General features: G+C 45.0%; 1 protein-coding gene across 1 annotated transcript in view; it reads right to left on the bottom strand.

Annotated features, from left to right (window-relative positions):
• Window positions 1–10261, bottom strand: part of LOC111239477 (E3 ubiquitin-protein ligase RNF220-like) — a 28097-nt gene extending 17836 nt beyond the window's left edge. Inside the window, exons 1-2 of the mRNA XM_022769394.1 lie at window positions 10222–10261; window positions 8261–8872 (exon numbers count right to left, since the gene is read on the bottom strand). Of these exons, the coding sequence (XP_022625115.1) occupies window positions 8261–8852 (592 nt within the window). The 5' untranslated portion in view covers window positions 8853–8872; window positions 10222–10261. The remainder of the gene's footprint in view (window positions 1–8260; window positions 8873–10221) is intronic.
• Window positions 10262–13902: the final 3641 nt, after the last annotated feature.

Genomic DNA, 13902 nt, shown 5'->3' with positions numbered 1-13902 from the left:
AGGAGCCGCTCACAGTTCAATCCCCTCTACTTGACTGATCAGGGGCTTTGTGCCGCTGCTAATGAGAATGGACCCTCTCCAGTCTGCAGGACCCTGAACCAGCCCACCCAGAGCAAAGGAGTCCAAGAGTCCAACTCAGATGCATGCAGCTATTTCAAAATGGAATTCAGGTTAAAAGTAATTAAAAATCATAACTGCTCAAAGATTTTAAAGTCAAAGGTTACAGAATAGGGAGAGACAGAGTCAGTGTTTGTGATACAGATTTAAGAAGGGTTAAGTCAGTTTTTGGCAGAATGGAAATGTATTTGACAAGAGTATTTTTATACTCATTAAAGTTTCCATGAAAACCCAGATACGCATGAATATGTATACATTTAATGTGTATTTCTGATTAGTGTAAGACAAATGAGAATCCGCATTAGAAATCAGTCTGACCTTACTTTTGAATGTTACACTAACACTTGTGTTCTCCATAACAGAACTGAACCTGCTGCACCCAGTGACACTTTGATCTTCTACAACGAAAAGCTGTTTTCATATTAAGCCATTTTTTAAAGACCGAAGAAATGTGCCTTGGTTATTACATCTGTTTTAAACGTTTCTTGATATTCTCAACACAGGTGAAACTGTACTTGAAACTTGATCCCAGTGGACAATTTTTCAACTTGCTGTGTGCTGGATTATCATGGAGGGTTGGTTTTCTACAGTGTTATACAAGGTAAAACGACTGTACAACTTTTCTCACGTGAAACTCAGCTACAGTAGCATCGCCACTTGATGTGCTGTAATGGTGTCATTTGCATTGAAACAATCCACAGCATGTATCCCATAATCATTCAGTGATTGATTTGTAATTGCACTAATAGGGTCACGACCGAGACAATAGGATGTGTAAAGCAGAGTCCCTGCTCTTACTCAGCCTCACAGACTCACAGCGAGGCCTGCCGAGCTCTGCCTGTGTGGTCTATGGGGACAATTAGCACAATCTCCATACTAATGGTAGTCAGTAATGGACACTGCTGAGCGTGCCAGTCACTGTGTGTGTGTGTGTGTGTGTGTGTGTGTGTGTGTGGGTGTGTGTGTGTGTGTTTGCATATGCATGTGTGTGAGGGAATGTTTGCATACGCGCATATCCTTCAGTGTGCCTTCCTGTGTGTAGTTGAGAGTCTGCCTGCCCTCTGGTGTGTGTGTGTGTGTGTGTGTGTGTGTGTGTGTGTGTGTGTGAGTGTGCCTACCACTGTGAGTGCGTCAGTAGCCAGTAGCCCGTATTTCACTGAGGTGAACCCCCCACCACCACCACCACCAACACAACCCCACCCCTCCACCCACTTTGCTTGCGGCTCTAACCCTGATCCACGGCCACTCATTAGCACCATAATAAAGAGTTGAGACGACACGTAAAAGGTTATATACTGCTGGACTGCTGTTTTCCTACCAATTATCAGGCGTGTGATTTATGGCCCAGACCCAATGCTATTCTCTGAGGAGAATTGGGGGAGTGTTTACACCCCTACACAGCGGGGTGAGAGGTCAATCCTGGCAAACTTTGACCTTTAAGGCAGGGGTGCACTGGCGCTGATGGGAGTTTGGCGAACAGCTAAGCAGCACTGGGTGTGACTTAATCAATCAGAGGGTCTTTAGGATGCATGTGTAAGTAATCTGTGTTTGAACTGTCACATGGACGTGGTTATATAACCCAACAAATATTAACTTTCTCTCTGAGGCTGTGTCCCTGCTTACTTTGTAGTGCACTATATTTAGACTCCACCGTCCTGAGTGTCTGATTTCTGAGAGTGACATTTATGGGTCCTAAAATATTCCCACAGTGAAATGAAAAAAGAAAAGTCCATAGCATGTACACTTGAGTGGCTCATATACGAAACACCATGACACTCTGCAGCTCCCTACAGATGTCTTACTTTTATTCAAACTTTTAAAAAAAAAATTTGCACATTATCTTTGGCTGAAAATCCTGCTTATAAAGCTGCTGAATGATGTCGGGCCGTCATGTTTTTGTGAGTGGAAGCTATCATGCCTGGCACGTCTTTGACGTATTGGCTTTTGTCAAGCTTCTCCACAGCTGGGAGACTTGCAACAAGCACAAGTGACATGCCGTAATGAGGTCTGTGTGTGACACTAGGCAAACACACATATACACCACACAAACACACACACATGCACTGTGAATGTATATATATATATATATCTGTGTGTGTGTGTGTGTGTGTAGGTTTTAGGCTGCCATCCAGGCATGCAGGGTTGGTGTGGTCTTGCTGTCTGTCTCCTCAGCTCCTCAGCAGCATGTGTTTAACCCCAGCATTTGGCCTTTGTGCCCTCTCTATCTGCCTGACTGATTTGTTAGGCTCCGGGGAAAGGATGGAGGATGTGTGTGTGTGTGTGTGTGTGTGTGTGTGTGTGTGTGTGTGTGTGTGTGTGTGTGTGTGTGTGTGCCACTTCTTACGCATATGCGATTCAATCTACAGAAAAACCCCCTCTGCCTTTACCCGAAGCCTTTCCTACACACACACACACACACACACGTGTGTGCGTGCACACACACACATATACACACAAACCACGTCTTTGATGTGAGATCAGAGGCAGCCGAGATGCAGGTCGATCAGGTGCACAGACAGAAAAGTAGAACGAGGGAAAAACGGAGAGCCGGGAAGAAGGAAAGATGGCCTCTGTTAAAACAAGGCTGTTGTTTTAACGACCCCTGGGCCCTGCAACTCATTATGACCCCCTCTCTCTCTCTCTCTCTCTCTCTCTCTGTCTCTGTGTTTCTTTCTGTCAACTCGAGCCTCCCTCTCTCTACACTGAAGCAGTGTTGTTCGTGTGGGCCGATCACAGTAGGACATGGAGCAGATACAAGATGTGAGATGTGTTATGACTCATGTTTCAGCAGAACATTCTGTTGACCGTCTAACAGGTGCTGATGGTCACTGCAATAAGACCCCCCCACACACACACACATACACACACACAGATTTCCCCCTGCTACTGTAAAAGCCTAGTGCCAGACTTATAGAAATCCTGTCTGTCTCCGACAAGCCGTGTGGTCCACAGCCTGACACAGCCTGAAAGTTCTGAAGATGCCTGCATGGGAGCTGTGACACACACACACACACACACACACACACACACACACACACACACACACACACACACACAGATACACACACTGCACTCCTCATGTATTTGCAAATGTATAAACACATATAAGACCACACAGACAACACATAAATCAAAAATACATGAGGAAAAACCTTCCACATTCCCTCTCTCTAGTCCTTATAAGATGAAGGGAAGGAGGTAAAAAGCCGAGAAGAGTTTTCCCTCCTGCCAGGATGAAAGCCTCTTTTACTTGGGAGAACATTAGGAGAACAAACTACCATCACAACAGGAGGGGGAACAGTCAACCGCGGCGTGCTCTCACATCAAACACAACCACCATTAATATTGTAATGCTCCCTCTCTGAGTGTTTGAAATCAAGACAGCCAGTGTGGTCATTCGGAGAGCTGGTTGCGGAGGTCACTTTATTTGGGACGATACGGCTTTGAAATGACACTGAACAACACTGTGGCTGCAGTGTTGTTCAAGCTGGAGTCCACGATTTGTAGGAGCCAGATTCATGTACCTTGACTTTCACTTTTTTTTCTCTCTTTCTTTTCAGTCTGTTTTAAAATGACTAAAAACTGTAATTTTTTCCTTCTTTACATCTGCCTGCCAACATTTCTCAGTTGTGTTGTTCATGTTTCTGCACTCTTATTGCCTCTTTATTTCAGATTTCTTTCTAAAGTCTGCAACAACAAAACAAACGAAGAAAAACAGCATGAAAAAACTAGGCATAAGAATATGGTGAGTGCGACTGTTGATGCACGGACTGCACATGCAAGTCCACGTGATAAGGAGTATACACCATGGGAATAATAGTGGGCAGCAGATACTATATGTGTATGCATGAGCATCGAGTGGTTGCTATTGATCTCCTGTGGTCTGCCAGCGGGATGTAAACACTGTGTCTTTCAACAGGAAGCGCCACTCAATACAAGCAGCCGTCAACTGCTTCACAGAAAACACAGCGCACAGACGCTTATCAAATCAGCACACACAGCTAGAATATGTGACCTGTGTGTGCGTGTGTGCATGTGTGTGTGTGTGTGTGTGTGTGTGTGTGTGTGTGTGTGTGAAAGAGACATACCATACAAACTTATATGCACAAGTAAGTGTATGTAAAATATGCACAAACATGCATCGTCGTTGGGTGAAAGCTGTGTAACGGAAATAATTTTGATGATTTTGATGATTTAATAACTGAATGACCACAAGCTACTCTGTGGGGTCATTCTGCAACATTTGGCCCAATGAATAAGCAATTAGAAGAGATTCAAAACTGTTTCGGCGGTCCGGCTAAAAACAACACTGTTTTCGTTCATTCCTCAAAACTGGACAGTTTGGAGATATGAGGTTTTCACCTGACAGCAGTAATATACTAAAAATCAAAGTGACATCTATCTAAACATATACTCACAGGAATACTACCGCCTTCACACACACACACACACACACACACACACACACACACACACACACACACACACACACAGCATGTAAGCTGTGTCTGGAACAAGCAGAAACCCATCAAACTTCACTGCAGAGATAATCCATGTGCCAAATCTAAGATGAATCTATGTAATATTGATTCTGTCCGGGCGCTGCACTAGTCCGCTAACAACCCATGAATAACCGACCGTGGAGGACACTTACACACTGAGCGCATCTGGCAGAGAATCCCTAAGTGTGTGTTACGCTTAAATGTTTGCCCTCTATTAACTTCCTGCAGGATTTCTTTTCACTCAGGTGAAGATTTGGGGAGTCTCTCAGTGCCTTCTCATCCCAGGAACAGAAGTCCTTGATGCTCTGTGTCTGATTCAAAGGCCTGATGCACAGATTTTGCTCTGGTGAGGAGTTTTGTCCATGTTTAACAACTGTGGTCAGATTCAATACTTGCTGAGTGGATATTCTATTTAAGCTCATACAAATAAGAAATACTCAGTAATTGTGCATGTTAAGTATATTGTGCAATATGATGTTTGGAAAAGTAATGTTTTGAAATAATTCTAATAAAACATCTCAGAGTGACAAGTATGAAAAAAAAGCCCTGTACACATGAATCTGTTTATAATGGTCCAAACTGAGTCTAATGAAAAGTTGCAACAAGTTTTGTGTCGTTTGTTTTGCATCCAATGCATGAGATAAGTTCCTTTCCCGTTAATTCTGATGTGCTTCACATATCACAACAAATGCCATTCTTGCGACCACCCATGCATGAGCACGCAAGAGAGGCATAAGTTTATATGGGGCCAAAAAACAAAATCATGAAAAGCTGCCACCATTTGCGATCTGTGTTGGAGAAGTGCTTTGAAATTGCTGTTGTCAAAAAAAGTCTGTAGGACAGATTTGTCATTTGAATAAGGAAAAAGAAAAAGAAATGACATGATGATCTGAAATACTGATCTGTCCTTTATGTTTTTTTGTTTGTTGATTGACGATTTTCATTTTTCTGACAGCCACATCCAGGAGTTCGAGTCCGTGTTACAAGTATCACAACACAGGGGCTCTCAAACATCTGCCTCCAGTTATCACAGCTCTCACTCACCACAGTAAGATACAAACACACACACACACACACACACACACGCACGCACGCACACACGCACACCACTCTGTCAGCGTCTGGCCGTGGTGTGTTTTGCCACTCCACTCCTCCGGTTTCCCAACTTGTGTTTCTGGTAAAGGGCCATTTTAGTTCCAGCTCAGGCCTGCGGCGGAAAGCATCTCCCCGAGGAAAATAAGCATGACTCGCTCCAGTGAAGACATCTGCCCTTTGAAAGCGAGCGTGGCTGTTTGAACAGCTGTCAGAGCACACCGTGCGTCTCAGACCTTCCCTGATAAAACAGAAGCAAGTCTGGGAGGGAAAATCGACAGAAGAAAGACGCTAAATGGACGGAAGGTGACGTCCACTGGCAAAGGCACACGAGGCAGATGGGAAGAGGTGCCCCTACCCGCTTGTTGTGTAGACTGCTTAGAAGCTAAGAGAGGATCTACAGCACTTGATCATCTGTGCTCAGAACTGGAGAATATGGTAAAAAAAAAAAAAAAAAATGTTCCTGTTGGGCAATCTGTGCCACATTAACACACTCTTGATCCAACAGTGTGTGCCACTGTGTACAAGCTGACATTCCTACACATCCTTCTGTAGTCAGCACTAGAAAGAAGTGCTAGAAAGAAGTGCAAATCTCCGAGACAAGTCGTCAGTTGCAAAACTGAAGAAAATGAATGTTGTCTCAATGTGTTTTCTACAAAACTTTTTATTGTTATTCAGAAGACAGCTGGCACAAGCGTCATTGGAAACCCGCACAGACAGTAACTAATGAAGAAAACTTAAAAAGTATGAAAGTAGGATTTTATGGTCTAGTTTGTGGTTGAGTGAGTGTGTGCGTTGCCATCGCCGCTGCAGTATGCGAGCAGTAGACGAGCAGTAGACGCTCTCACACCCCAAGAAGATTTCAAGCTTAAGACTTTTGGTCCTGAAGTGACTGTCTGTTACCCAGTCAAGAGGAACAAGTGTATGTCAGACTTAGAAAAGTGCTGGGAGCTCAATTGCATTAAAGCTCTTAGTTTGCCTGAGCTCCAATCTAATTGGATAAAGCTGGAAAAGCAGCTTCCAATGTGCTCGAATCCATTTTTTCCCCCCCATTTTTTATTTTTTTTGGGTTGGGGGGGGATAGATGTTCCCCATGTTCTGTTCCATCTCGTCTTTTGTCCTTGTCAACATTCCCCAAATGAGATTCCCAAAATCAGGAGGTGAGGGGTGCACGCACGCACGAGTGCACAGAGCAAACATTGTCAGACAGACACACCTCTCACACCAGCATGCTGGCTGGCATCTCTTCCTTTCCCGTCCTTATTAAAATTCCGTATTGAGATTCCTTCCTGCCACTCCGCCTCCCTGGCCCTGTCACTCAGCCACCAACCGGCGACAAAATCAGGAAGTTTCAACAAAGACACACACATATGCACAGAAGCACACACGGCACACAATCCAAACTTTTCTTAAGACAACTCGTCCCTGCTCCCGCCCTTTATGTGTGGGATGAAAGTTTTCTTTAGGTGATATGTATGAGAGCGTGTATCAGCGTCTCCCCCTCCTGCCTTCGCCTCTCTCCATCTCTGCCCCCCCCCCCCCCCCCGTTCATTGTCATTATTTTCGATGGTGTCCCCCTCTGATCTGCCGAGCCGTTGGGTGCTCTCTCTCCTCTCTCTCTCTCTCTCTGTCTTTGTCTGGTCCCTTTCATCTGTCAGGCGCTCCCCTTGGCGGCCGCCACTGAGGGGGTTTGATTTCCCATCATGCCTAGCATTGCCTCCCTGACTCCGGCTCCCTCTCTCCCTCCCCTCTCCTCCCCCTCTGAGGCGAGTGTTGTGCCCCCGCGTCGTTGGGCAATTATCCCCGGGAGTAATGAGGAGCGTCTCTCCCTCCACGGCAAGCTGACTGACACCTCTCCCACTCATTTGTCAACAAATCAGACGGCTGGTGTGGGCGGCCATATTGAGCTGAGGGTTGTCGTTGGGAAGCTCAGGCTGAGACGCATCGCCACGTCTCTCTCTCTCTCTCCCTCTCTCTTTTTCTCTATCCTCCTCCATCCTTTCCTCTATCTCTGCCACCTCGTTATCTCTGACAGGGTGTCATTCGTTCCAACTCTTAACTCCTCCTATGTCAACCCTCCATACGCTCCCATGTATTTGTGTTCCTCAGCCGCCAAGAAAAGTCTCACTTCCAATAGGCCTAATGGTCATATGTGGCTAATGATCACTAAGCTGTATAAGTGACACTGTTCAATTTATTTGTGTCAAAGTCAGTTGCAGCCAGTCGCTGTAAACACTTTGCCCAACTAGACGATAAAGACTAGAGTGCAAAAGGGAAAATATTTTCAGATACGTCTTTACTCATAAAGGCTCCTTTCAATTTGTCACCTTTAGTCGACGCAGCTGTAGAGGATATGTAAATCTCATCCGCCTTGTCATGTCAGTGTGAGCGAGGTCTTGATGTGCTCAATTAAACGCTGCATATTTCACAGCATACTTTTAAGATGTGAGATGAGGGACTTTGTGTGAGCTTTAGACACAGATGCGGATGCGTACCAAAACATGCATGTGCACGCGTGTATGGTTTCTGTGAGTCGAGTGAGTACTCACTGTGCTCTTTGCGCTCCTCCGGGCTCGATGAAGCCTCTCCGTCAGACAGCAGGCCAGACATGGAGAACAGCTTCCTCCCCGAGTCCTCCCCGGTTTTGAGGGAGCCTCCCGAGGAGCCGAAGTCAAACTCCTTCCCCTCCACCTCCGGGAAGCAGCTTTTCAGCCTCTTGGCAGGGGTAAAAGCCGACTGGTAACCCCCCGACTCCCTCTCCTCTGGCGGGGAGGCGAAAGGTCGGAAGGCGCCCACCCCGCTGTGGTTGAGCATACCAAGGGTGGAGCAGTCCAGGTTCGGTGGGGTGAACTGGGGGTGCAGGTGGAGCAGGGAGGCTGGGAAGTCTCGGGAGGGAAAGGTGCCTGACATGGGGCCCTGTCGCTGATACATGGAGGTGAACGTGTAGGAGGCTGAGGGGAAGGGAAGGTGGAGGTCCTTCTCTACAGAAGCAGGGACACCGAAGGGCCTGGGCGCCTGGCAGGGGACGGAGGCGTCTCGGCCGGCCTCGGCAGTGGTGGCGAGGACCATCAGGGCAGGGGAGGCCAGTGGAGCTGGCAGGTAGGAGGGGCTGTCCATCTTGAAGGGGCGGTGAAGGTCCATTCACCTCCCTGTTAGTGGTCCTGAGGAGAGGGAGAGGGAGAGGACAGAGTTGAGGTGGAGCGTAAAGGCTGAGCTACATCAGGACATGAAAGGGAAAAACTTGTTTCAAAGGGTGACAAACAAAAAGTAACTATTTTCCTTTCACCTTCACTGGATTGTAACAGGCTTATTAATTTGAGCTATCTTATGAAGAAATAAGTTTGATTTAGGTTGAAATCGAATATTATTTAAATTTTGTAAAGTCAAAAATGAAATTGTTTTATGATCCCTGAGCCAAAATTCTTCATCTCTTCATTTTATGAAACACACCCAGTTGCAACTCTGGAGGCATTTTTACAATTACAGTTTTGGACTAATTTCATTTCATTTAAAAGGGTTGGAGGAGGCCTACTGTGCCTGTAAATAATTACAACGGAATAAATTGCCAATAAAACACACATGTAGGCGAAGCCTGCAAAAGATAAATTTAATAGTGAGGTATAAGCAATTAGATTTGGGAAAATCCTCTAAATACTTTCGGAAAAAGTAGGATTTGTCTTGTTTTTTTCTCTGTAAAGAATTAATTATCTCAGTAAATCAATAAACTGTAAATGGTGCTGATTGTGGCCAATAAAATAAACTCATTGGTGGGTCTTTTTAAGTAGAATAACGGTCTCGGGAATAAAAGTTTCTTAACATTTCTGCCCTTAAAATGTAAAACAACAATCTATAAAAAACGCAGCCTAAAAGGATTAAACGAAGGTAATTTTTTAAATGACAAGCTAAAAGTTGAACAATGATGAATTCCAATCGAAAAAAAACCCCGGCTTCATCTAATTTGCGATTTCACTGTTTCTTAAACTGAAATTTAAAAAAGATCTACTTGGCATTAATCCTGAAAAAGAGGCCTAAATATGAAAGTGATGTTCCCGTCCATTGATTCACTTTTTTTGAACTTGCATCAGTCTTTTTCTGGTTTATGAACCAAAACATCTGCTCTTGTAATTAACCAGGATGAGATAAGAAGTTGTGCAATCGAGTTTTTTTTTTTTCTCAACAAATTAAAAACAAAACAGCCTATACTTTGCGATTCAGTGACAATACACAGATACCATGACACACATCTAACAGCGCAGAGGAGGTCGATATTTGACCCTTCAATTCGTGAAGAAATAACATTTTCTCAAAAGTCTTCACGCGCGTCTCAAAAGCGTCCGCAGCTCTCCAGCCACGGGGAACAAGTTCCCTCACCTCGGAGAAATAAGAAAAAAAAACACCACAAAGCCTCACACCCGACAGAGCACATGGCAATCACACAAGCAATTAAACCAATTAAAACAAATGAAGCTGTGATCACTTGTGTTATCACGCAGCATCAGCCGCCACTTACCGTGATGAAGTACTCAGAGCGGGATTTATTTCGCCGTTAAGCAACTCTCTCTCTTTCTCTCTCTCTCTCTCTCTCCCACACTGTCTCTCACTCTCCCTCTCTTTCAACTTATAATTTCAAGGACGCGGCACTTTCTCCTGGTGGCGCAGGAAAAGAGAGAAAAGGTAAAAAAAAAAAAAAAAAGAGAGAGAGAGAGAAAGACAGAAAAGGACGTGCAGCTGATGTGCGGGCAGCGTCGGTTTCCCCCAGTCCTCCTCCTCCAGATGTGGCGAGTGTTGAGGAGTTGAGGTCCGTGTAGTTGAGAGAGGTGTAGTCGCTGTGTTTTTGTGGGAAGGATCAGGGCATCAGTGAGTGGACTAGCTGCGGGTCGGTCTGCCTCTGTTGGTCTCCTTCATGCGCTTCCGTGTTACAGGCCCCCCCCCCCCCCCTCCTCCCGACCTCCCTTCCCCTCCCCACCCCCTTCTTCCCTTGCCCTCTTTTCTCTGTTGCCCCCCCCCCCCCCACAGCCTGCTCTCGCCCCCTGAGACGCACTGCCTGCGATGGACACATTCAATTTCTTGCCCTCGGTAAAGAGTGAAATTGAGTCAAAAGAAAAATGCAGTATTTTTGCAGAAGGAAAAAAAAAGTCTAGAAAAGCTTGTGGCATATAGCCTATAGGTGCCAGATCATATAACTGGGAATACAGAATCCAAAATCTGGATTTTTAAAAAAAAAAAAACCTGTACATCCTCTATTACAATCATTGTCTTATTGCTTTGTAATAATAACCTTTACAAGGATCACACCTGTAAATACCTTCAGATTTGGAGGACCCCCTCATGTCAGAGGTGTGAAAGGACACACATACTCCACATGAAGACTTTTCACCATTAAAGCCTGAATTCAGTGCATTAGTTAAACAAGTTAAGCCACTCAAGTCATCACTTTTTGAGTATGTGTGTTGGTGTCACTGCTTTGTTACTGTGAATGGCAGGTGATGGAGTCATCCTCTCCTCTGTGGCTCACTGAGCCTACAGTCTCCAGCCTGTGTGACTGACACTTGAGAACATTCCCTTTTGATGAGACACAATGCAAACCAATGGTATTATTTGTCACAGATAATCTGCTTTCAACTTCAACACATTACACACAGCGTAATATCTACATTATTCATATCTGATTTCCAGCACATTGTCAGAAAGCACAGCTCAGAGCGCCACAAATCAGCCCAAATCACTCTTAATTTGTTTTTATCGGTATTGGTATTGCTTAAAGACTTTTTGAAATAATGTAATTGAAATAATTCCTTATTCCCCGGAGCCAATCCAGAGGCTTTACACTGCTAATCTAATGTGACACGCAATTTCCGTCTCTCAGACGATTGCTTCCCCTCAGGTCCCTGTCTTTAATGAACAGCCATTTGGCTGTGAGCCTGTGTGCGTGCATGTGTGTGTGTGAGTGTGTGTGAATGTGTGTGTGTGTAATCAGAGAGCGAGAGAGAGAGAGAAAGTCCTGAGATAGGAAATGAGTGAATGGGGAATATCACAGCCAAGAAGAAGACATACAGAGGAGGCTTGCGGGGAGCCGTAGCTGGAAATCAGTGGGTGCTAACTCAGCCTGAAAACACACTGGATAATTGAGATATAAAAATAAATATTGACTCTCATGTCTACATTACCTAAGTCTGAAGAGAGCCATGATTTAGCCTGGACAGTTCATCTGTCCCTCACATCCTTTAGGTGTTCCCTGAGACGGAGCCCCCCATGTGCACCGCTTCCTCTCAATCTGAAAGACAGCCAGTTGGTGAAGAGGTAGAGGGCCAGACAGCAGATGCAGACCTTTAAATGGACACATAAACCAGAGTCCAGACTGACTCTCTAACAGTGTTGCCCTCAGACCAATATGGAAGCATGTAACACATGTCTTCTCTGTGCCAAGGCAAGGTCATTACTCCACTTAGGGAGCACCCTCTCCCTCACACATTGTTTTGAGGTTAGGCAACCAAATGCCACTACACACACTACACACACACACACACACTACACACACACAAACACACACACACACACACACACACACACACACACACACACACACACACACACACACACACACACACACACACAGGTCAGGGTTAGACCAAACTGAACTGAGATTCCCAAATCAAATCTGCTCAGGGGAAGGATGACGTTTGTTTCATTACACATCAATAATCAAAGGTCATCTTCAGGTTGTCAGATCTTTTAGGAAACTGTTAATCTATTCTTTTAGCAGGAAATGCCAAAAATATCCTTATTTGCTTGCTGATCAGTGAACACACTCGCTGCAAGTGGCTCAATTGACATTATGATTATTATTTCTACCCTGTTCCTCCAATTTGCCCCATGTGCTAGTGGCTGTGGGTGGTGTATAGTGGATGATGGGTGTGTGTCCTGCAGGCCCAGTGAAGTGTTAATGATGTGCCCGCTGCCTCAGCCAGGTTATGGCACAGGGGCCGTTAGCCGCCCAGGGTAAACTGCATGGCTCCTAGAATAAATTGCCACCCGGAGCCACGCAGGCTGGTCAGCCAGCCAATTACAGGCCTGCTCGCTCAGCTGAGGATGATGGGATGTGATGTTAATTGTATGTGTTCATTTTCTGGCAGGAGGTGAGTCACTTGGCTGTCTTCTTGACTGTCATACACACAAGCATTCACGCACAGAGCATAACATCTTAATGCATTCGGTTTATGCTCTGATTTGGTCTCTTTTCGTGTCTTTGTTGGTTCTGCGAGCTGCACAACTCCATGTCTGGTGTCTCTAAGATTGTTTGTTTTTTGACATTAAATAGAGTTTGGAATCATTTTCAAGCAAATTTAATAACATTTAAAATTTACAGCTTAGTTTCCGTGGTGTGTAATTCCCGACAAATAAGAGATGAGTCGAGGCAAATTAAATCAACATGATGAGAGTTCTCCACTTCTTTTATTACGATGCCAGAGGTCATCGGTGGAGTCTTTTAACCTTCTGTATGTGTAATTAGAGTGTTGAACAGTAAATAGTCTTGCCTTTATTTTGTTCTCTTCCCCTGTATTCCCAGATCTTGTTTTTTGGGGGGAGCAAGCAGTAAACTAAGTTACTGCTGTAATCATTTCCACAGACCAATTAGCGATAATTACCTTTTGCTGTGAGACTCACAATCTCCAGTTATTGTAGATTGCCTTCAAAATTCAGACAATCACCTAATCAAAAGCAAAAGAATATAAAAACAGACAAAAATGAAAATTGTTTTTTGAAATGATTGCACCTGCTGGTAAAGCTAAAGAGAGATGTGTCCGATTCCGCAGTTGAAACAACAAGTGTGCAGGACGACGGAGTGCCCCAGCAGGATCCTCGCAGTGGCAGTAACAGTGGTGGAGATAAAGAGTGCTCAGTTCTCTGGAGTCAGTTGGGTAGTAGTTGCAAGGCGGAGTGCTACACTCTCCTCAGTATATCAACATAGAGACTGTCTGGTAGCAGTGCTATGGAGAGAGAGGTTAGCTACTATATTAACATAGGGAGAGACAGCGCCAGAGCAGAGCAGTCTGCCAAAGACTGAGCAGTGGAAGTGAGACAGAGAGAGAGGCCATCGACCAGACAGCTACAAGATGGAGTGGAAGGGAACGTGTGAGAGATGAGCTGTCGAACATGTGACAATGTGTGTGTGTGTGTGTGTGCGTGTGAG

This window comes from Seriola dumerili, unplaced genomic scaffold (assembly GCF_002260705.1).
Source record: "Seriola dumerili isolate Sdu_G_001 unplaced genomic scaffold, Sdu_1.0 BDQW01000002.1, whole genome shotgun sequence".
In the NCBI taxonomy this organism is placed as follows: domain Eukaryota; kingdom Metazoa; phylum Chordata; class Actinopteri; order Carangiformes; family Carangidae; genus Seriola; species Seriola dumerili.
The sequence above is the reverse complement of the archived record's forward strand: the minus strand, read 5'-3'. Positions and strand labels throughout refer to the sequence as shown.